At 41.3% G+C, this 24,516-nt stretch overlaps 1 protein-coding gene across 2 annotated transcripts; it reads right to left on the bottom strand.

Moving 5' to 3' along the window:
* Positions 1-18,129: 18,129 nt before the first annotated feature.
* Positions 18,130-19,022, bottom strand: LOC110674464. Of its 2 annotated transcripts, none has more exons than XM_021838672.1 (2): positions 18,938-19,022; positions 18,130-18,879 (listed from the first exon to the last, which is right to left on the bottom strand). In XM_021838672.1, the coding sequence occupies exons 1-2, from the start codon at positions 18,974-18,976 to the stop codon at positions 18,163-18,165; spliced, it is 756 nt and encodes a 251-aa protein (XP_021694364.1). In that variant the 5' UTR covers positions 18,977-19,022; the 3' UTR covers positions 18,130-18,162. The 2 variants fall into 2 exon arrangements, with proteins under 2 accessions (XP_021694364.1, XP_021694365.1); XM_021838673.1 differs by having other exon boundaries at positions 18,130-18,876; positions 18,938-18,998.
* Positions 19,023-24,516: the final 5,494 nt, after the last annotated feature.

Raw genomic sequence — 24,516 nt, 5'->3', positions numbered from 1 at the left:
TTGCATTCATAAAATTGAATTAAAGCATTATTGCACGCATATTGCAGAATAAAAGCAATGATGCATTGCACTTGTTGAATTAAAGTTAAAATACGGTAATACCTTAATGCTTGTGGTTACTTGGGTATTATCAGGATCGTTGTCACGATTGTCTTTTCTAGTTGGGGGTGGAATGAAGACTGTGTCCTTTCTTGATTCACGTGTGTTTTTTTTCGATGGTCCAGCTTCCGTAGAGCGTGTGGAGGCTGGGTGTTGTGTTTGGGTATCCTGAGAGAATGAAGGTGATTTGCCAGAGTGAGGTTTAATAGACGATTTCAGCGAGGCGAGTTCTTTTGTTAGATCAGCGACTTGCTTCAGAAGTTTTGCTATCGTTTGGTCTTTAGCAACAATCTCCTGCTTCAGTTGGTCTTGGATTACACGTGCAATAGTTTCACGCTTGTTTTCCATGGTATAACGACGCCTTGCTTCAGAGTATGAAATGCACTGGTCAACTCCTTGTATTTGGGGCAGTCTCGTGATGTAACGGTATGGTCGTTTTTGCAGTGCATACAGTATGGTGAGTTGTTGCATTGCTCACCGTCGGGTACATGGATCAGTTGAGAACATCGCATACATACTCCAGGTCGTTGGCAAAACTTTCTTGAGTGGCCATACATACCGCAAGTATGACAGAGCAGCGGCGATGGATAGTATGTCCGTACCGGAATCCGCAACAAACCGAAGTACACGTGATCCGGTAAAACCGTGCCGTGAAAGGTAAGCACCAGAAGAGGTGTGTTTACTAGATCACCATTAACTCTCTTCTTAATACGCCGAACTGCTTGGACACCTTGGGAACTCAGATGTTCGCAAATCAGTTTTTCGTCCGTGTTTATGGAATCTGGTTCGTATACGGTCCCCTGCACTGTGTTGAGTGTTGGATGAAGGGATATTTATATTTTTGTGCCATCGGAAAGCTCCGTCAGCGATGTCAGCTTGTCAACGATACTACGGAGGTTGGTGCGGAGAAGATAACGAGTCCCACGACCTTTGCGAGAGGCAGTTACTTTTCTCGATTCATTTACGCCAAGTATTAATTGCACTGATGACCCGATAACGAATGGCTCCGGTAGACGAGCCTCGATTTTGCCTGCACTGGTTTCATTGTCGTCTATTTTGCGCCGTAGCACTAAAACTACCGTTTGGCCCATTTCAGCACTATTCCTCATCCAGTTTGGGGTTCTACACTCGCTATTACATCCTGGTGGATTATCTGGTGGCCCCTTTTGTGGGGCAGGGTGTTTACCGGTCATTTGACCGGGTCGTAAAAACAGGTTTTCGGATCCACTTTATTGTTCGTTTAAACGAGGTTGAACAATTTTGTGCCTACGTTTGGTCACAGATACACTTCGGGACACTCTCGTCTGTTTGCACTATCAGCACAACGTGTGTGTAAGTGGTGTTGTTGATTACAGCACTACCATGTGCAACGAGCACAATTTATTCGTTCAATTTCGCTGTTGTACCGTGGTGAATCAAAATCCGGACGGTACCAACATCCGGACACTCTAGTTATATTAGTCAATTAGAGTTAAATTAAATGGCAATATGTTTGGTTTTTATTCACTCCGTTAATTATTAACAATGCTTATAACTTAACATTTATTTTTAATCTAGTAACCATCGTCAAATAATTAATAAAAATAAAAACAAATAATTTGTTCGTGTTGAACGTCATTTCGCCGCGGTCTGACTCCAACTCAAGTTTTTACGATCGATGACCGCGCGAACATCTTTTGATTGAAAGAAAAGTTTGTGAACTATATTTTATAGCAAATTTTAACCAGAAGTGTTTAAGAAAAGATATTTCAAAAGTTTGGTGACTCCTTTGTGTGTGAATAAGTTAGAAATACAAATTTATCGGTGCTTCTAGAGACTGTCCGGGATTACGAGCCAATGTTTTAAGATCCGGACATTTTCTAAAAGACCCTGGTTTAATTAATGTAAGTGAGTTTTGTGCAAGAAAAAATAAGAGAGAACTTAAAAAATATCTATTTGTAGCTTTGTGAGCATACAAAATTTAACTCGATGTGAAATAAATAGTGCTAACTTTCATAATAACAGTTCGAGCCGCAACGATTGCAGTTCAAGCCACACGCTCCTCGGCTCAGGTAATCAAACTGCTAATATTACAAACATGCTATTCTTTTTGACATTATAGGGCAAACGCAGACATCAAGCTTTTTAAATATCTTTATTTTATTGTGTATTGATAGGATGTTCATTAAAATCAAAGGAATATTATGTGCTATTACACAGATGTCCGGATTTTGATTCATAAGTGTCCGGATTTAAAGACATCGTTTGCATCAGTTGTCCGGATTTATGGACAAGACATGCTCAAGTATTTGAATGGTTTTCATGTTAAAATCATGGTTTTTACGAAAAAACTCATCAGTAGCGTGAAGATCTTGAGTGAAACATGGTTTGAAACAATATTACATTAAAGGTATTCTAAAACAACACCTTGATATTAGCATTTGAACATTTGTGTCGACTTAAGCGTCCGGGTATTGATGCACCACGGTACACCACTAATTCCCAAAAAACTTCACTTTGTCCGTTGATGTCTTCACGTAAACTATAGCTTGATCGCAGATCAGGCTATTAAAAACCCGTATTTCGCGGTTAAATTGTCACTTTTAGGCAGAGTAAATCGCGCTTGTTGGGGAATACCGTAACCCGATCACTCGAATATGGGTCCCAGTTTGTGAAAATGCTTTTCGCTAAGAGATTTGAGACCGTATTTAAAATCTATGGTAACTAGGCTGCCAAATATATGTGACCAACTATTCAAAAGTACATCAAATAGTGATCGTACAACAGATTGTTTGTAAGCGTTTCAAAAATGCTAAAATTGTGTCAATTTTTAATATTCGTGTAAAAAGCCTCAAATGGTCTCGATTCAAATAAAAACAGCTCTTACACTGGGCCCACAGTTATGAATCATTTAAGCCTCAGCTTAAATTTGAATAATTATAGAAAGCAAAATAAACAATATTTTTTTATGAAATCAATGCCAAACGGTAAAGTGGGGTATATACCTGCAGTTCATGCACAATGTTGTAATTAAATTTGTTGAAAACATTTGAAATTTTCACTTAATTGAACATTGTTTTAAACCACAATTTATGAATCGGCAAAAAAGTTGACCACAAATATGAATCAATGTGAACACGATTAATGAATCAGTTATTTACTTTCAATTATTTTGCAATTAAATGCGATATAGTTCATATGTTTATTAGAACACTGCCTCGGACAACATTAATTATATCCGGAGGTGAACCGGAACCAAGTATTTCGAGAATCTGAATGACATTGCATGATTTTTAATGTTGCTACTGAGCGGGCTGAACTGCTGAACATTGAATTTGTGGATTTATATGCTTCTGCAGCATGTTTATTTGGAGAATGATGGCAGGTAGTGTAATTAGACAATCATTAGATCTAGATCGCAGAACTCGTAAATGCTTGAACTTTCGACTACCTTTTAAAGTTTACTGCAGTTATAAAAATTCACACGTTCAATTTGTTAATTTAAAATTATGGATCGATTCATGAACGTCCGTATCGAATTGCTGTTATTTTCTTGCAAACATCGTGTGTGTCACACATTAAATTCCTTTGTTTTGGTTCATGGATTGATTCATCAACCGATTACAGGGATTCCAAAATTTTTCCACATAAGTTCCCGAAGATTTCCCTTCAGATTTGTATGCGTCAACCAATGGACGCATAGATCATCACCCTACACGGATTCAGTGTGTTTTGCTTATGGTTAGCTTGTGTTATGATCATTATGTTCAAGTTTGTCAATTAATCGATTTTGCCAATGAGTTTGTTCTGTTGAAATCGATGAGCTTTGCTATCGATTTCCATGTGCAAAACTTCTAAATGGTTTGTGATCAACCCACAGCGAGCTAAACTTCGGTTGGACCTCGTGTCAAACAAGGGTCATCATCATTCTTCCAAAGAGAAGAAGCAAATTTTGCAGCTGAATGTATTATATGAAAATTTGTGAATTCGATTTTTCTTTTATTAGTAAAGTTGCCCGATGTTTTTATTTTTTAAAAGTGTGAATATCTTTTACTTCTCCATGTGTCTGATAAAAGAGCCAACAGTTTAGCCTGTGAGTTATCTAAAAAAAACTTACGTGCAACAAAAGTGATCATAAAACGACAAACAATTGGTATTGATATCAATCAGAGAGGATGCAAACCAGTTCTTTTCTTTTCCACTCGTTGCTTTTGGTCTTTCTGCAGAAGCAATACCCCGTTTTTATAGCGAAATTATGGAGAACCTATCAAGGGTAATTGTTCCTCACAAATTTAAGATTTTTTATTTATCAAAAATATATTCAACATAATAATCTTTGAGGCCTTACATAAAAACGTTCACAATTTTTATAGCCATATAAGACTTTTTACCCCCAAAATAACTTTTTCCATTAGAATTCGTTTTTTTCCAAAATCATGAAAATTCATTTATATGTTCAGATTCCTTTTCCACAAAAAAAATTTCCGTAGTTTACGAACGGTCCCAAACCACTTTTGCTCTCCCGTAACAAAATTATACATTGGAAATTACTTAAAACTAAGAATCAGTTTTAAAAATACTAAGCACTAGTATTTTGAACGCTGATTCATAAACTGTGACTGGTGTGTATATTTCCCACAATTTATTGATCAAGTATTTTACTCAAAAATCTTAGCCAAATGCGTATAAATACGCATTTATCTCTCAAAACTGTGTTTATTGAATCTATAAAAGTTGTCTGGGGCTTAATCTCTCACAAAAAATCTTTAAAACACACTTTCAAACATCGTTTCAAGCTAAGCGTCAATAGCCACACGGCTTACAAAGTTGGCAAACAATACAGCCCAAATAGCTATAAAAATAATTTGGTAATATTGTTGGTTCATACCACGATCAACAGCTTTTTAACTGAGATAAAAAGGCTTGAAATGGCTGAACACTATGTGTTGCTTATCAGTAAAAATGATTCTGTGATGTTTTGTGATAAGTTTGATAATAATTTTGACTTCTTAAATCAGCTGATTCATAAATTGTGGGTGATTCAACTGCGTGGGGTTACTGTATATGGAGTGTCATACTAATATTCTTCAGTTTTGCATTCGTGCTTAACCGATTAACAGAAATTATGATATTTCGTTAAGTACGTAGTAGGTTACACACTATCAAAGTTACCCGCATTATCAAAGATACCCCGTTTTACGGTACACTTATTCAGCAAGACGTTACAGAAAATGGCATGGTTTGAACTAAGGTCCGGTAGAGGATCCTTACGGGATGTGACTTCACAGGGCATAGAGTATTGTTATCTAGACCGACTTAATATAGACGACATAACTAAATCTGAAGATAGCAACTTCGAACAACAGTCATCCGATTTAAACGGCTACGCAGTCTAATTAAACAGTAAAACGGGTTTATTGTTTGCCCTACGTTTCGAGGCGGGGTCGTTGTCTTCTTCAGGGGAAATCTAATTCTGATAAGTTTGGTCGGTTTTGATCTGATGTTTCGTCTAACTATAACTGCCATTTGGTTTCAATGTTAGTATATGACGTTATTGGATGGACTGAACTAGTCTTGTACTGCTAGCAGATGGCATGGTAGTTCAGACCATCCCAACAAGTCATCCACTCGTTTACATTGGACTCGGTCTAATGATGCTCGTCGCCAACCACGCATTCTGAGAAGGGTTCGCAAATCGTATTCACCTTGATTGACCCATATTGATAGCTAGGTAGTTCTCCCAGCAGCTGGAACAATTCATGGTTGAGTCGCTTTCTTCACATTCCGTTTTTTATCTGCACTCCGCCGTAGAACACTTATGTTGAACAGCAAACACGAAACCCAGGTAACATTGGAAGCTGAATAACAATTTATTAAGTTAAAAAGAGGCTGTATTGCCAGAATTTCAGCTGAATAAGTTGTTATTCAGCTTCAAATGCATTGGTAATGCAATGTTACTTAGGAAGACCATTACCTTTTGCAAGATTTGAAGGGACTAGAGAGTGTTGCTGATATTCGGACTACGCACATCACTCGTTCCATCGTCACTTTGGTCAATGTTGTCAGTTTGATCGGGAATCCGTTTTCGTGCGTAATCTGCCTTAGCGGATTTCGATCGATTGTATCATAAGCTGGATTAAAATTGATGAACAAAATATATGTAGGTACGGTATTTCTGCAACACCTGGCAAATTTCTGATTCGTTCCATCTCGTTCTACTTCCTGGAGATCTGGGGCTGAAAGTCTTTCGTCCTCTACGCGTGCTTCTAGATTTATTTCCGCGCCACCTTCGCAGTATTCTTCTTATCCTTGTGTTGTTCGTATTCGCTGTCGTATCAGTCGATTCTTTGATTCACTGCCGCCAAACCTAGTGTTGCTACCGATGGATCCAAAATGCCTTCAGTTTTCTTCAAGAGTAGCGGCGTCACGCTGCTCTTCCATTGGTCGTGCCACTCTCAGCTGCTGCACGTATGCTTGAGCTACTTCGGCGTACCGGAACTGCCAGATGTTCTTTTGCCGAAGCACCATCGTGCCAGCTCTGTTTGGTGTTCCTACTATCACTTGGAACATGCACTGATAGAGCTACCATCTATTTTGCAAGGGTAACATCTGAAATTAGACCCTTGAGAAGGTAACTCAGGGAGTGTAGGGATGCCGTACCATCAACGTCCCATTAAAACCAGCCAATGCTTGTAGTCCTCTATGGGCATGAGACGTGGACTATGCTCGAAGAGGACTTGCAGGCTCTTGGGGTTTTCGAACGCCGAGTGCTAAGGATGATCTTCGGTGGCATGCAGGTGAACGGCGTGTAGCGGCGAAGGATGAACCACGAGCTCGCTCAACTCTACGGTGAACCCAGTATCGTGAAAGTAGCTAAAGCTGGAAGGATACGCTGGGCAGGGCATGTTGCCGGACAGCAATCCTGTAAAGATGGTGTTCGCTACGAATCCGGTCGGAACAAGAAGGCTTGGGGCGCAGCGAGCTAGGTGGATTGACCAGGTGCACCTGGACCTGGAGAGCGTGGGTCACAGTCGAGGATGGAGAGAAGCGGACCACTTCGCTGGACCTTGCACGCTAACGAATACTCGGGACTCGTTTTTGTTGATTCTCTCTTTGCATGCCATCTTTCTGATCCGGATATATAACGCTGTTGAGGATTGTCTTGTCTTCCGGAAAACCTTCTTGGGTAACTTGATCTTTTCAAATGAGCAATCCAGGTCGGTAGCCTTATCGAACGAATCGCCATGTTACTAGTCACGTATCTGTTCGGTTGAGGTCCTTCCCCACATACGGACTCCACCAGGGTAGGCGTTTCATGGGGAATCTTCGGCCTCTCTGGAGATCGGGTACTAGTGCCCGCTGCAGAAGTTCGGGTAGACGACGATCTGTTTTCACCTTCTATAGAGGATAGTCGAAAATACAGCAGAGTGTGGTGTTTCCCTTTACATTTCTGACAGACATAACGGGAAAGGCATTCCATCGCTCGATGTCCTCGCTTAAAGCAATTTCGGCAGAGTGCGTTGTTCTGTAACACCTTGTCACGATCGGTTGAAGCCATCTGTCGAAAGGTTTGACATTGGTGAAGGAGGCCCCCATAGCACGCTATACAGCTTCGATTTGATGTTTGAACTGGGCAGTAGTTTGAAAGGAAGTTAGACGGTCTTGATTCCGGTAGTGAGAACTCTGGATTGAGATCGGGTGATATTACTGGGTAGGGATTTCAGAACCATAACTCTACGCTGTAGGAAGTCGACCAGATCCTTAATTGTATCCTTTTCGTGGGTCGAAGATATTTCTTCCCAACTTCTCCTCATCATTGGGTGCATGCGGTAGCATAGAATATCCAGCAGTAGGAGATCTTTGTAGTCATCGAGCTGTACTAGCTGGTCCAACGTCTGTACAATTCGTTCAAACCCCTCCAAAAAGGATTGCAATTCAATAGTTGACTCCATAGCCAACTTTGGAAGGCTGAATAACACCTGGACCTGTCGCCGCTTCAGCTGTTTGCTGTCATTATATCTCTTCGTCAAAATGTCCCAAGCGATTTGATAATTGACCATATGTGCAACTGCACCATATGCAGCCATGGCTACATTAGGATTTGCTGTGGCAAGGCACTGCTTCTTCACACTACAGCCGTCTTCGAAGCTGACATACCACAATCGAGGTCTTGTGGACAAAGTTGGAATCGGTTAGCCTGTCTCACCACAAAGAGGAGGCCGAAGCCAGGAAAACCGCCCGGGGATCCAGGATCATATAGGCCTATATGTTTACTGGATACACTCGGTAAACTCTTGGAACGGGTTATCTTCAGCAGGGTGATGAAATGCACAGAGAGCGAACACGGGCTATCAGAAAGGCAGTTTGGATTCCGGAAAGGAAGGTCGACGGTGGATGCAATTCAGAAAGTGTTCGAGAGGGCCGAGAAAGCATTGAAACAAAAGCGTAGAGGAGATCGTTACTGCGCCGTGGTCACGATAGATGTGAAGAACGCGTTCAACAGCGCCAGCTGGAAAGCCATTGCCACTGCGCTGCACAGAATGCGGGTTCCCGACTACTTGTGCCAAATTTTGAAGAGCTACTTCCAAAACCGTGTACTGAGGTATGAAACCGTCGCCGGCCCGAAGGAGTTAAGAATAACTGGTGGGGAATCGACTGTATGGTTGCAATCAATTATGTTTTTCGGCAAGATTGGAAGATTGGATGGAGGGAGTCAAGCTGAAGATAGCCCACCACAAAACGGAGGTGCTACTAGTTAGCAACTGCAAAGCAGCCATGTACGGTGAGATCACTGTTGGGGGGCATGCCATAGCACCACAGCGAAAGTTGAAACACCTGGGCGTAATGCAGATGATCGGCTGAACTTCAACAGTCACGTCGATTATGCATGCGAGAAGGCGGCGAAGGCGAACAATGCGCTCACAAGACTTATGCCCAACATATGTAGGTGGTCCTAGAAGTAGTAAGAGGCGTCTTCTGGCTGTCGTATCAACATCGCTACTAAGATATGGTGAGCCATCCTGGGGCGCGGCGCTACAGACCAAGCGGAATCGGGATAAGTTAAACAGCACGTTCCGACTTATCACCATGCGAGGGGTGAGCGCGTACAGTAAATATCGTCGGAGGCGGCAAGCGTAATCGCTGGGATGATCCCGATCTGCATCATCCTGTCCGAAGACATTGACTGCTATCAGCGAAGAGAAACTAGGCAGGCGAGGAAGTTGGCAAGAATTCGTTCGCTGGCTAAGTGGCATCAAGAATGGGATGCCTCCGAGAAAGGCAGGTGGACCCACAGGCTCACAGTTCGTGTCAGATCACGGCTGCTTCAAGCAGTATCTGCATCGATTCGGCCATGCGTCTTCACCATACTGTCCTGAGTGTATGGAGATTGAAGAAACGCCAGAACATGTAGTCTTCGACTGCCCGAGGTTCAACAGAGAACGAAACACGGTGGCGACTGCTTTTGGTGAGTACTTCAGCGTAGAAGGTGTGGTTCACGGAATGATAAGAGATCCCGATCTGACCAACATGGTGGTGCAAATAATGTCTGGCTTACAGCGCAACTGGCGACTCGATAAGTCAGTCTGTTGATGAGATGAGACCATCGGGCTCGATCGGAGTAGGCTAGATCCTCCGTCGGGGACTAGACCGAGTAGAACGAGCGTAACGTAGTATCGGTAATAAGTCGTCGAGGCGCCTGTGAACCGGACGTCACCCTCAAACCGGAATTGCAGAACCGACCCTGACACTTGGCTGACCACCATCGAGTCGGAGTAGGCTAGATCCTCCGCCGGGGACTAGTTGAGTAGATCGCGAAACAGCACCGGCAAATGGTCGACGGGGCACATGTGATCCGGAAGTTTCCCTCCACCGGAATCGCAGGACCGACCTCGGCATCTGCCCGGCGAGCTTCGGAGTAGGCTAAGTCCACCGTCGGGGACTAGCTGAGTAGATCGCGGAACAGCACCGGCAAATGATCGTCGGGGCACCTGTGAACCGGAAGTTTCCTTCCACCGGAATCGCAGGATCGACCTCGGCATCTGCCCGGATAGCATCGGATCGGAAGATCTTCCGCCGCCGGGGAAATCTTCGTCGGAGTAGGATAGATCCACCGTCGGGGGCTATTCTGAGTAGTGCGAGCGTATCACCGGCTTGAGTCGTCGGAGCGCCAGTGAACCGGAAAAAATTCTCACATGGCCCAGGCGTGTGGTCGGCCCCAAAATGTGAGTGACGTTGAAGAGACAAATTGCAGCCAGATCGAATAGAGCAAGAGGTGACACAAAGGCGTAGAGGCATCAACAAGCCCTCTGCCTCCTGAAGTAATACCATGAGGTAGTTCCAGGAGGACATCGGACTTGTAGCCCAAGCCAAAGAAAAGTGGCGTGGTACAGAGTTGTTTTCCCATTTGTTTTTCTCTGTTACCGCATTCGAGACGTGCATCCGCAGTAGACCGTGATAGACCGTAATAGACCGTTAAGTGAGAGCCACAGACCCTAAACCCCACGTGCTCTTCAGATAGCCGGGTTAGGTGAAAGTTTCTAGCTTTGCTAGAAGTGCGAAAATTCTATATATAAAAAAAAAAAACACGAAGAGATCTTTCCATCAGGAGGGTTAGCCCTCTCGAGGACCCATAAGGCCTTGGTCGTCAGGTTCTCAGTCACCACGTGGAGCAATGGCATGCGGTCTTCGACAATATTGTTCATCGTAGAAATACCTATCGAGATCTCTGTTCAGAATTTTTATAGAGTACGATGGGCAACCTATGTCGATTTTTCTTTGCGAACGTAAGTTTTCACATAGTAAATCCCATACAAACTTTGAACGGCTGGCGCTTAAATAATCGATCGAGCTGAAATTTTACACCCTTTTTATTGGACCTAAAAGCAATCCGAAAAGTGGACTGGAGCGAGAATCTTAATTTTTCATATAATCGTGTCTCACACGAGGATCAGCGTCACCGAGATGAGAGATCCTGGCTGGATGCCATTCTCTAGCTTCTTCGAGGACGTAGTCGCACTAAACCTTGAACGTTCGATCCCGTAGAAAGTTTTCCGCATAGTTAAACAGTAGTTCCATTTCTTAAGTGTATCTAAGTAGGGCTGTGCAAATATCGATATTATCGATAATATTGATATTATCGGATTGATTTTATCGATACGATATCCGCTATCTGTCGGCCCGATATTTTTCGATATCGATAAAGCTATTATCGATCCGATAACAATTCCGATAAATATTTTTGTTCATATCACATTATTGAAAATTGTTCAATAAATTTTAAAAATATATGTATATAGCAAAGTATCACTATGAAATTCAAGTAATGGACTCCATAATGCATCAGTTGGTGTCAAACGAATCCGATATTGTCGGTTTTACTTTTAAACATCTTTTTTGAAAATTATCGAATATCGGTTCTATATTGATAATGTCAAATCCGATATATCGCCGATACCGATATTTATTCAATACGATATCGCTGATAAATCCTCATAGTGCACAGCCCTATATCTAAGATCCGAAGCCTTACACTTAAAATTGGCAAGTGTGCTACACTGGGTCAAGAATAGGGGGAGGAAGAGACAATACCAGAGATTGAATAGATGAAATTGTGTGCTCCATGTACATAAAGCACGATAAGTTGGATTGCAGTGACTACCAAATGTATGTCAAATGACAGTTTGGTCGAAGGAGACAACAACAATAGCAACATTCCAATTTGTTTCAGCTAGGCTATGCTAGTATGGTGTATTTTCGTGCCTGTTGTTCAATAATGCGCATGTGAAAAGAAGGACTCAATCTTCAAAGCGTAATTTTCACAAAATCCGGCTATTTTGTTTGCTTCGCGGAAGACATCGATATTATTGAGAGAAAATTTGAAATAGTGGAAAATTAAGTCACCTACTGAAATGCGAAGCAGGAAATGTCGGACTGATGTGGTAACACTGTGGGGAGCTGCGTCACGAAATTAAATGACTACCTACTTATCGTCTCATTCTTTACTTATTACATCATGTTACATTAATGCGTAAATACCACATGTTATCATATTAAAAAAAATTACGATGTCCCGGTGATTCCCCATTCTAAATTAGTTTCTGATGTGTACCAATTTCATTGCTGTATATTACTGACGTATACGCGTTAACAGGCATTTGCTAGTCGGCTTTCGTGCTGGACGATACAATGAAGTTTCATATCTTGTTATATGCCCTCCCAATAGTTTTTGGATATACTGTAAGTTATTATGTGGTTAAGTTTGTTCAAGTTCCCTGATCATAATCATGCGTTTCCAGTATAACGAAAGCTATGTGGGAACAGCTGATGGATTTCGTAAAGTTCCTGGTGGAGTTATCTACGAATCCTCGCTCCATCCACGTTCTCCTGATTACATTCCTTCAGGCCAAATATCTAAAGCAATCAGCTCAAGGCCTACACCAGCAATTCATACAAATTCCGATTTACAGAAATCATCGCACAGAAAAATCTCAAGTACAGCAACAATGGTAGCAACTACAACTGCGCGGAATTTGAAGAAAAGAATGAAGCTTACTACTACTAGTAGAACTACCACAAGAATGTCCTCCACTCGGAAATCTGCGACAACTGCAAGGCCCACAATAAAACCATCAAAAACTACGTTTAAAACTACAACTCGCATTTCTACTGCCAGACCAACCATCATTATTAAATCAACAACAGCTGCAAGTCGACCAGCAGCAACGTCAACCAGAATTAAAACAACAACCACTATGAAGCATTCAATCTCTACTGCAAAACAGTCAACTTCAACAGCACCAACCAGCACAATGAAGCCTTCAACTACTACGACGAAACAGCAAACAACTACTCCTAAGCCGACCTCTGTCACGTCTCCGTCAACAACAACAGCGTCAATACATAACAGCCCTGCTTCAACTGACCCAAGCGGAGTCACCACTACAACCCAGTCATCCACATTGGTGTTCAGCTCCAAACGTCCCGAAGCCCAAACCATAACCGACGATGACCCTGCTAGATTTTCTGGCAGGCACAACGCCTCCTCTACGAACAGCCTAGCCGAGCCAACGCTTGCCGCAAAAAAGAGTGCTATTGCAGCATCCGGATTCTGGGATTACGTTGCCAACTACAGTGACTCCGACTTTGACTGGTTGTCGCTATTTGGTGATGAGAACTACGACAACGTGGAATGGTGATACGCGAAGGCTGACGACAGTGCCGAGGAATGCGATCGATAGGACGGCAAAATTATGACAGTTTTACATATATGCTCAAGCTCAACAGCGATAAAACGATAGCAATAGTCATTAGAAAACCGTTTCATCAAATAAGTTTGAGGAAGTACAGTGTATCAGTTTAGAAAAATAAATCTTTCAGACAGCATGCTAAAAAAATATATAAATCTCAATTGCTTTAAAGATACATTAATGAATGTTTGCCCTTTACTGGCATATACCAGATTTGCTAGTATGTCTGAAACATAGTTTTGGGAACTGAATTTCGTGCCGGCAAGTGTTCGGCTTTTGGATATACGGCTGTAGAGCGTAAGAACTCAGCATCCATAAACAATTCGCTCTCACTTGCGATCGGGAGATAAAAACGTGAGCGTGTTGGGGGTTTGGCATCTAAGTCCGAAAGAGAGATGGATTTGCGAAAAAAAATGTGTTCATAGTTAGTACCGTAAAACGGGGTAACTTTGATATTTTTTTCAAACAAAACTTGAATATTTATGCATGCTCCTTCGAAGAATAATAATTTATATTTTTAAAACAAGTACTGGTATCCTAACTATCGATTGCAGTTGATAGATTGATTCTGAATGGATGTATAATTTTTCATATAATCGAAAGTCGGTTTTCTGTTTTGGGGTAACTTTGATAGTCGAACAAAATTGAATGAATTACGGAACATTTATAGGGCGTTGCATACCATTAGGCGTTTAACGCTATATGGAAATTTCTGACTTCGATTACAAAAATGGTCCCAGTTTGTAAAAATGGTATTCGCTAAGAGATTTCAGACCGAATTCATGTTCTACTACAACTAGGCTGTCAAGGATAAGTGACGAACTCATTATGGCTTCATCAAATAGTGATCGTAGAACAGATTGTTTGTAAGCTTATGAAAAATGCTAAAATTTTATAAATTTTTAATACTTGCATATACATCCTCAAATGTACTTAATTCCAACGCAAATAGGTTTGACGTGAAGTGTCATACTAATACTCTTTATTTTTGCATTCGTTTTGCCTAACTGATTAACCGAAACTTTGTTATTTTGTTTAGTATGTTGTGGGTCTCTCACTAACAAAGTTACCAGCATTATCAAAGTTTTACGGTACTCGGATTCAGTTTGGTGTTCTGTAGCTTAGTTGGTTAAAGCGCCGGTCTAACGTACACGGAGTCGTGAGTTCGAGTCTCACTAGAACGCGTATTTTTTCGCAAATTCATGTCTCAATTTGTCAAACAAACACACTGTGCCTTCCGATTACAAGTTCCCAAAACTACTTTAAAGTTTTACGATTTTATTGCACTACATTTTCAGTTATCAAAAAATTACTCATCTCATTATTGATTATTATTCTCCTGGATTTGAAGATGTTCTTTAGGGGACTAACATTCTCTATGTATTATTTCTTTTACCGTCAAATCAATCGTAGAAAATTTTTCCAAGTGATATAATATGGACTTTAATTCTAACGATACTTCTGATAAAATCTCAAACAAAAGCAATATGCTGACAGCTGTGAACAATGGATAACTCACATGACGACCTGCCCAGTAGTTCGTTCGAGAAACATCTCCCTAGCTATTCAGGGGACAGAAAGATTACCGGAATACAGGAATTTTATCAATTATTTCTCTAAAAAATATCTACAGATACGACCACAAATTCCTCCAGGGAAAATCCTTCAGGCATACTATCAGGAATTAATCTTGGCATTTTTCCAGCGATTTCTATAGGTTTTCCACAAACTACTCAGGATTTCCGATACTGATTCCTTCCACGATCACTCCAAAACAATCCTCAAGTAATTTCTGTAGTAATTTTTCAGGGATTACATCAAAACTGCCTCCAATTATTCCTCCAGAGTTTGTAAAAACATTATCTCCAAAGATTCCTACCTCTAAAAGTTAGTCACAAGGATTCCATCACGCATTACCCAGAAATCACATAATGAATTCTTCGAAAAACTTGTCCAGGAATTCCTCAAGATATTCATCACCTGAAACTCCCCTAGAAATTTCACCATGACGTTTGTCTAGGATTCCTCCCTAAATTCCACAAGGAGTTTTATCAGAAATTTTATCAGGAATTTCTTCAGCAATTCTTTCTAGTTTGTTTTCTACAGATTCCACCGGAGATTTATCCATCAGCTCCCTAAGGGATTTCTTCAGTGATTCTTACAATGTTTCTTTCAAGAATTCTACCAAAAAATCCTCCGAACATTTATTTGAGAATTCTTCCTTCTTGAGAAACTTCAGAAATACCTAAACAGATTCTTTCAGGATTTTTTTTTCCTGCGATTCCACCATAAATTCTTAAAGAGATTGCTCTAAGAATCCGGCCCAAGAAATTACTGCAGGGATTCTATAAAAAAATCTACCAAACATACCTTCTATCAAAAATTTTCCAGTGATGTTTCAAGTGTTTCCTTAGAAACTCCTCTAGAAAGCCTTTCAGCGAATTATCAAAACATTTTCTCAGGAAATGCCTAAAGGATTCCTGCACGATTTTCTCTAGAAATTCCTACAAAAATACATGCAGAGATTTACTCCAGGAATTCTAACGGTGATTCTAATAAAAATCTCTCCAAGAATTTATCAAGAAATTACTCCAGTGATTCCATCAAGAATTTCTTCAAGGATTCCACAAGAAATAAAGCAAAAAAAAATCACCTAAACTTCTTCTACGGGATTCCATCAAGAATTTTTTTGGAGATTCCGTTTGTAATTTTTTGAAAGGTTCGCCCTGGTGATCCTCCAGGGTTTCTTCTAGGAAATCTCAAATAAATTCTTCTATAAATTTCTCCAGTGTTTTCTTCAATGATTCTTCCTGGCATCTATGAAAGAAACATCTGAGGCATTCGTCCTAGGATTTATTTAGGAATTACTTTAACAATGTACCAGAAATTCCTCTGAGGAAAAAAAATATTAATCCATCTGATCATTCCAGTATGGGGCCCAGATAGCCGTAGTGGTAAACGCGCAGCTATTTAGCAAGACCAAGCTGAGGGTCGTGGGTTCGAATCCCACCGGTCGAGGATCTTTTCGGGTTGGTAATTTTCGCGACATCCCAGGGCATAGAGTATCTTCGAACCTGCCACACGATATACGCATGCAAAAATGGTCATTGGCAAAGTAAGCTTTCAGTTAATAAATGTGGAAGTGCTCATAAGAACACTAAGCTGAGAAGCAGGCTCTGTCCCAGTGGGGACGTAACGCCAGAAAGAAGAAGAAGATCATTCCAGTATTTCTTGCAGGATTTTTTCCGAGGAATCCACCAAGAATTACCTTAATGGAGCCTCTTGGAAATCCTTCAGGGATTGCTCTAAAAGTTCTCTCAGAGATGTATTTAAGAATTTCACCAGCGAATTCTCTGGAAAATTTTCCAATGATTTCTTGGGTGATTCCATCAAGGATTATTCAAAAAAAAATAAAAAAAAAAAATCTTCCAGGTTACTGCAGGGATGCAACCTGGAGGCATTCAGATAAATGCTTTGTTCAATCCTGTGAGAAAATATCAGAGTAATCCCTGAATGAAAAATCAATTAGAATTTAGAATATCTATTTCTTCGCGGAGTTCCTGGTTAATATTGATGTTTTTTTTTTCAGACAAAAATCTCGTAGACTCTTGATTTTGTTTTTTTAATTCCCTGGAGGAATTTTTGATAGCCCCGAATAAATTCTGAGAAAAAAAAACTTTAAAGTATGTTCTGGTAGATCCTCTGCCGAAACTCTGGTGATATTCCTAGAGTTAACCCTGAAAGACCTCCTGGGGAAATTACTATACAAACGCCTCTCTCTAAATTGAAGTCTCTGAAGGAATTACTGGTGGAATCTTTATCGAGAATTGTGGTCGAATCCCTTGAGAAATTTGTTATGGGATACGTGGAGAATATCTTAGTGGAATCCTTGGAGGATTTTTTCCAGAATTTTTAGGGGAGTTAGGAGAGAATAGGAGATTTTTAGTTGGAATCCTTAGAGAAAATCCTAGTGGAATATTTGAAGGAATTCTTAGAGGAACTCCTACAAGAATTCTGGCATTTATTCCTTAAGAAATTTCGAGAGGAATCCCTTGATGAATTCCGGGAGGAGTCCCTTGAAAATTTCCGGTGGTAAAATCATTATTTGAAATTTTTGGTAAAATCCCTGGAGGAGTTCTCCAGGAGATATTCCAGGAGGAATTCTGGGAGAAATTCCGAGAGGAATCCCTTAAAAAACTCTGAATTTTTGATAAATTCCGGGAGAAATCCCATGAGGAATTCTGGGAGGACTCCCCTGAAGAATTACTGGAGGAATCTCTTGGAGAGTTCCCTAGGGAAGAATTTCTGATGGAATCCCAAGAGCATTTGGTCGGTGCTCAGACATGCTGAACCAAGTGCTTTTTAGAGGTTTCAAGAAAACCTACCCCGGGCATTCTTAATATCAAAATATTTGCATTTTTTGCTGTAATAATAGAACTTATCTATTTGTTGAGACACCAGTATCAAAATATCGTCGAAAACATCAGAATTGATTATGTCCTTAACGTATGAAATCTTAGAAGTGTTCCTGATGGAAAAACTTCAGATGAAATCCCTAGAGACGCTTCTGAAATTATCTTTGGAAGAACTTCTGATGTAATCTCTGAAGGAATTCTTGATAGAATTCCAGTAGTAATTCTAGGTAGAATCTTTGGAGGAACTTCTCATGGGATGCACTCCTGATAAGATCTCAAGAAGAAATCCTGTTGGAATCCCTAGAAGAACTTCCAATGTTATCTGTTGAGTATTAACTAAATAAATAAAAATTAACCTTGGTGTGTTACCAAAAATAACTGATCTTTTTGTTTCCTAAAGTTCTTAAGTAAGCAATTGATCCTCAATCGGTCAGTGAACTCGTTGTTGTTCTCCGTTTCCTAAAAGATTCAGTCGTAGTGGTTATCTTCCGTTTCAGCTTTTGACGAGTCGTCATCGTCGGCATCATGATCGTCGTGGTCTCCGGCATCGCCGAAACTGGTCGTTTTCGTCTCAGCCTAATTTTTCCTGCTGCCTCAGTGATTGCTGTGGCCGTAGTAGTGCTTACAGCTTTCTTTTTCTTCAACGGCTTTACATTCGTTGTTGAAGCCATTTTGTCCATCGTTCCATCTGCTGACTCCGGTCCCTTGTACAATGGTATGATTTGGGGACGTCGAGCAATTGAAACTGTATTCAAGGGATGGGAGACTGCTGGCATAGCTATGGGTCTCATGGGGTAACGGCCCGAATTGTTGATAGGCAGATCACGATAAAATCCGGAGTCTTCCACCACGTGGACACTGTCATATGGAAGGTCAAAGGAAGTATCGTTTGAGTTCAATCCCGGAAGGATTAATGTGTTGTCTGAAGTCGAATCACCAGTATCCCAAAGCGGCATTGGAATGAATGCATTTTCAAGCCATCCATCACCGGTTGAATCATCCGACGAGTATGGTATCCAATCGGTAAAAGATCCGTCGTTTTTATTAGTGGTATGTAATGGAGGCGGATATATTATGTCTGCGACTTTATAGTCGCAATCTTCGTTTTCTTTGAAGGTTTGACAGTAGATGGAAGACTGCTGAAATGTTAAAGTTTGTTAGCGTTAATACACACCCGAAAGTTTTAAAAGTACTGACCAGGTGAAGGAAAACTAGAACAACTGTTATCAAGGCCATTGCTACCCAAATATGGATTGGAATTCACTGACAAATTTTGACTGCATGGTAAAGGTTTTGAATAAAAATCCTCGACCCATTTTGCTTTTAATGGATTATGAATTGCTTTAATAATGATTACTACTATTATGGTAACTATTTTATTGTCGCTGAAAAAACTACAGCGCAAACCGCCCTTAACTGGTAGGACGCCCTTGATGATCAGTAGTTCTGTTACAGAATACTATCTATTCTGTTACAGAATACTATCGATAAGCAGTTCCTCAATTTCAGTTCGACATGTGATAACAAGCCTCGACCTTGTGTTGGCAGAAGCAAGAGCCTGACTATCTGAACAGAAGTACATATATGACTTTACCCATTACGCGCTGTTGAAGTGCTGATTGCACTCCACACAAAAGAGCAAATATTTCCGTCAGAAAAACGGTGCAGTTTCTACCAAGAGAGTAAAACTGATTCAGCCTTAGCTCACGAGAATATACACCAGCATCAGCTCTACCTTCAAGAAGGGAGCCATCTGTGTAACACATTATATTGTTTGATATACTTCTTTCCAAATAGCCAGACGTCCACTTTTCCCGTGACGGAAATTGTGTGGTAAATGTCCTGCAAGGAAAGTGACAAGCAATTGTGGGATCACTTGAAGAAAGGACGGTTTTGTCCCAATTTATCAAAAGTGGAAACAACGAAGTGTTACGATCTATGATTTACTGATTTTTTCTCCAATTTATCCAATACCCATAAACGGTAAGAGCAAGGAAGTGATTCTTGTTCAAGATGTATGTCTAGTGGTGCAACGTCGAAGAAGGCTTTGAGTGCTGCCGTGGGTGTCGTAGAGAACGCTCCAGACATCGCCATCACCCCCTGCAATCGCACACCCTTTGGAGATAACCCAATTTTGATTGGATTGTTCTCACTTCGCCCTTTTGCCAATACACAAGACAACCATATGCCAATATTTGTTGAACAACTGTTGTGTAAATCCATTTGATATGCTTGGGTTTAAAGCCCCTAGTTTTACCAAAGGTTCGCTGGCAAGGCCATGCAAGCTTTTTTGACTCTGAAAGCAATGTGATGTGTCCAGGAATGCTTGGAATCAAATACGACTTCAACATACTTTACAAGATCATCACGGGTTTGTCTTTACGTAATGAGAACAATAGATGTTTTATTCGGATTAACCTAAAGGCCACATTGGCGACACCAACTCTCGACTACTTGAAGAGCACTTTGCATCAGGTCGAATAGAGTGCTTATGCACAAGGCAACTATCAAAGCTAAATAGTTGCCGGCAAATCCATAATTTAAAAAACCGCTATTATTGAGTTGCCTCAATAGCGTATGTACTACGAGATTCCATAAAAGTGGTGGAAAAACTCTATAACCAGTGTCAGTGTGATGTCTAGCGTTGATGAGATTTATTGCGTTCAGTTACGTAAATGGAGTGAAAAGCAAAAAGAGAACAATTGTATAAAGGTAGAAGTAGAACGTCCCAGAAGATCCCATGAACGTAGCCAACATTGCTCCACCCTATATCAGGACGAAGTTAGTGCCGCTAGTCACCACCAGGCCTGCGCTAAACTACACGAATGGGCGGCCATGGGGTGGCGAAATGGGTGGCCATAAAGAGGCGGATTACGTCATGAACAAGGATGGGTCAACGGCCAAAGGTTCGGGGTCAACGATCACCAAAACGACTCTTCATAAGCCTGCTGATTTTTGAAGACAGCATATGTGGTTTTCAAAAAGTCATAAATAATAGAGAAAATTTGGAGAAGTTACAGAGTACCTATTGAAAGGATATTGTGAAGATAGGAAGTGAAAGTTAAACTGGACATCCAGGTAAATTTCCATCCCCAAATAACCCCGAATCTAGCCCGTCCGTACCGCGTCTAAATTACACCATTTTAAATCTTCGTCATGTCCACAGGACCTCGCGGTTTTTGTTCAAAATCGCCATTGCGGATAGATAACCAACCCTACTCGCCAAAGTAGTGTGTCCTAGATATCCCTGTGCACTAGACCTATTCAAATGTCTGGTAGTTCCTCAGTCAACCAATATTTCGATTTTTAATGTCAAAATGAACTTCTGGTGAAAATTTCAGTCAATTTGGGGAAAATTTAGATGTGCTTCAAATCAATTATGTGTTTTTGGACTTTTTTAAGCTTTGAAAATTCATAACTACTGAACGGAACATTAAAACTTATCTGAAATACCTCTACATAGTAGTTTATTCAATTATACGAGCTTTTGTCGAACATGGTTTTATAATTGGAGCAAGTTTAAACATAGTTTGGTTGAGGCTTGTTCTTCAAGATTCTTGAAAATCACTATTTTCAGGAAGTGTTCTCCCTGAAAAACATACCTGTATGATAATTTCGGATTCTGAATTTCCAGAACATGATGACTATGTATTTATAAAACTCAATCCCGTTTAAAGATACCTTTAATCTTACGAAAATAAATTGTAAAAAATAGGCAATAAAGAAGCACATTTGTAAACCCGCTGTGGGTGAGCCAAGAACACCAGCGTGAGCTGCAAGGAATGTCAAAAATGAACACGTTAGCACTGCTTTTTCACAGTGGATGATAATGATTGTTTTCAAATCGTTCTAAATAGTCAGTGTAATACGATCAAAACAATCATTACTCGGAAAGAAAAAGCAATGCTAACTTGTTCAATTCATTCATTCTACGGTACATGTGTGACGCACGATTTAACTATCATCATGTTGCGATGCTGTGTTTGATCTTTGGGCATTTTTTGTAATTTATTTCCTAAAGCAACATTTAAGCTGTTGATGGTTAATGATTTCATAGATTTATTATGTTTGTTTCCCGTTGACTAGGGCCTGGGAAAATAATTCCAATGTGTGTTTTTCATAGCATACATATTCAGAAAACCGTGATTTTTGGGTACTGTGGAAAACCAAATCTCGATCAAACGATGTTTGAACTTAATTTAATCTTATTGGTGTGTTCAACAAACTTAAACAGAATAGAATAAGCTTTCAATAGGTGGTAATAGCATGTGATTTTGATTTATGTGTATTAAGTTATGATTTTTCAAGCCTTAAAATAAGCCTAAAAACACATTATAAACTTGAAGCATAATGAAATCTCTATCAAATGAGCTGAAAATTTGACCAGATATTGTTCTTAGCATGAGAATTCAGAATACTGTTTGACCGAAAGATCTCCAGACATTTTTTCAATTATGAACAGGTCTACTGTGCACAATATAACAACTGAGTGCACTTGGAAACCCAGGCTTTCCAGTGAATCCACGGGTCACTGAAGCCACGAGTCCGTCACCATACAGCCGCAGGAGGGAAGTGAAGAAGGAGTCGTCCAGCCCCTGATCAGATTTGAAGGAGAGATACTAGGAGCAGCAGAGAAGGTGCTGCAGTGCGCGGGGCCCCGAAGAAGAGAAGAAATAGCAAGGTAGAAGTAGCCGTTAGAAAGTGGGAGGCGTCGTCCGATGTTGACGCAAGGAAAATTTAAAAAAAGAAAGAAAAGATCATGAGAGAGGGGGGCGGCCCTCCCTCTTGAGGGCATCCGCAAACACTCAATATTCTAATCGCAGCTTAACGCAAAGTCGAGAAGAGATGTCGGTTTTTGAGCATTTGGTAAATCCGATTAGTAAACAGTGTAGGCAGCCCATGGTTTCGTGCAGCTTCTAACAAGGCTTCGAAAGCCACGAAAAGAAGGTTAATGAACTCTACGAGTACATGGAGGACAGGACTAATGTGCATCACAGGCTAAGGAATCTAGTAACAAGCATAAAATCCGCCATTAACGCAGCCGAAAATGAACAGAAAGCGCTAAAAATGAGAGCCGAGGTAGCCGAAAAGGCACTACAAAATGCTTAGGAACAAACAGTGGCTGACACGCCTAAAAACCCTAAGGCACATGGCAACGAACCGTCGAAAAAGCGTGATAGAGACTCGTCAGGAGACAGATACGTGCTCGAAAAACAGAAATACGAGCAGGGTAAGTACCTGTTCAATAGAGATGGTCGGGTTTCACTTTTTTCAAACCCGAACCCGACCCGTACCCGACTTATTTTATTTCTTCAAACCCGGCCCCGACCCGAATCCGAGACAATAATTGAAAAGCAAAACCAGACCCCGAACCCCGAAACCCGAAAAAGTTTTCTATAAGAAACCCGAGCTCGAAAAGATAATCAATTCATTGTTTCCGATGCATAGAAACGCTTTAAGGTTGTTACTCTGTTCACGATTCTCATCGAACCCGACCCAAACCCGACTTTTTTCAAGCCCGAACCGATAATTTTGTAGCCTCCAAACCCGACCTGAATCCGAACCCGAAAAATTTTAAATTTTCAAACCCGAACCTGACCCAAACCCGTCGGGTTCGGGTTCGGGTCGGGTTTCGGGTTTGAAAACCCGAGGCCCGACCATCTATACTGTTTAACGAAGCAGAAAACAATGAAGTTGGCAAACCGTCAGGAGCCAGGAGAACAGAGGGAAGAAACATGGCGAAGGAAGAGAAAAGGGAAAGGAGGGTACGAAGAAAGTGACTAGCCGCCCACGGCGTGAGTGGTCGAAGGGGGACGCCATACTAATTAAAGCAAACGACCAAACCACGTACGCAGGGATTCTTCGTAAGGTCAGAGATGATCCGAAGCTGAAAGACCTCGGAGAGAACGTGGTCAGAACGAGGTGTACTCGGAGAGGAGAAATGCTCTTCGAGCTGAGGAACGATCCGGTAATCAAAAGCTCGACCTACCAGGAGTTGATCGCCGAGTCATTGGCCGACGAGGCAAGCGTAAAAGCCTTGACTCAGGAGGCAGTGATTGAGTGCAGATACCTGGACGAGATCACATCCAATGATGATCTGCAACAGGAATTGCGATCACAGTGCGATATTGGAGATGTGGCCATGACAATCCGACTTTCGAAGTCGTACGATGGCACTCAGTTAGCGACGATTCGGCTACCAGTGGCCACAGCCAACAAACTAGTGGAGAGGGAAAAGGTGAAAATTGAATGGTCGGTTTGTCCGCTGAGACTCGTCTCCCGAGCCGAGAGGCCACCGATGAGGTGCTTCAATTGCATGGACTTTGGACACCAGGCGGCTATCTGCAACATATAAGAAGGCGATCGCATCACGACAGTAGTGGAAGTAACGCAGATCAACTTGAATCATTGCGACACTGCACAGTAACTGTTGTGGCAGTCAACAACGGGAGCAAGGTGCGACGTTGCGATTATAGCTGAGCTGTATCGAGTACCGCTCGATAATGTCAACTGGGTGGCGGACTGCACGGGAATAGCGGCGATACAGGTGATGGGTAGGTTCCCCATCCAAGAAGTGGTTTCTAGCACCAAAGAACGATTCGTGATCGCGAAAGTCAATGGTGTCTACGTCTCCTCCAAGGGTGATGCTCGATGAATTCAGGCGAATGTTAGAGGAATTGTCCGATCAGCTTGTTGGCCGGAAGCCAGTACTAATTGGACTTCAATGCATGGGCCATGGAGTGGGGTAGCAGGGTAACCAATACCAGGTGTTTCAG

The sequence above is a fragment of the Aedes aegypti genome, chromosome 1, assembly GCF_002204515.2.
Source record: "Aedes aegypti strain LVP_AGWG chromosome 1, AaegL5.0 Primary Assembly, whole genome shotgun sequence".
Lineage (NCBI taxonomy): Eukaryota > Metazoa > Arthropoda > Insecta > Diptera > Culicidae > Aedes > Aedes aegypti.
Note: the sequence above shows the minus strand (reverse complement) of the source record. Positions and strands in the feature narration are given on the sequence as shown.

What these genes read in the sequence shown, in the direction of transcription:
- LOC110674464 (XM_021838672.1), bottom strand. Translation starts at nt 18,976, where the DNA reads ATGGCCTTGATAACAGTTGTTCTAGTTTTCCTTCACCTG. An exon ending in TTCTAGTTTTCCTTCACCTG is followed by an intron (nt 18,880 to 18,937) that starts GTCAGTACTTTT and finishes TTAACATTTCAG; the next exon opens with CAGTCTTCCATCTACTGTCA.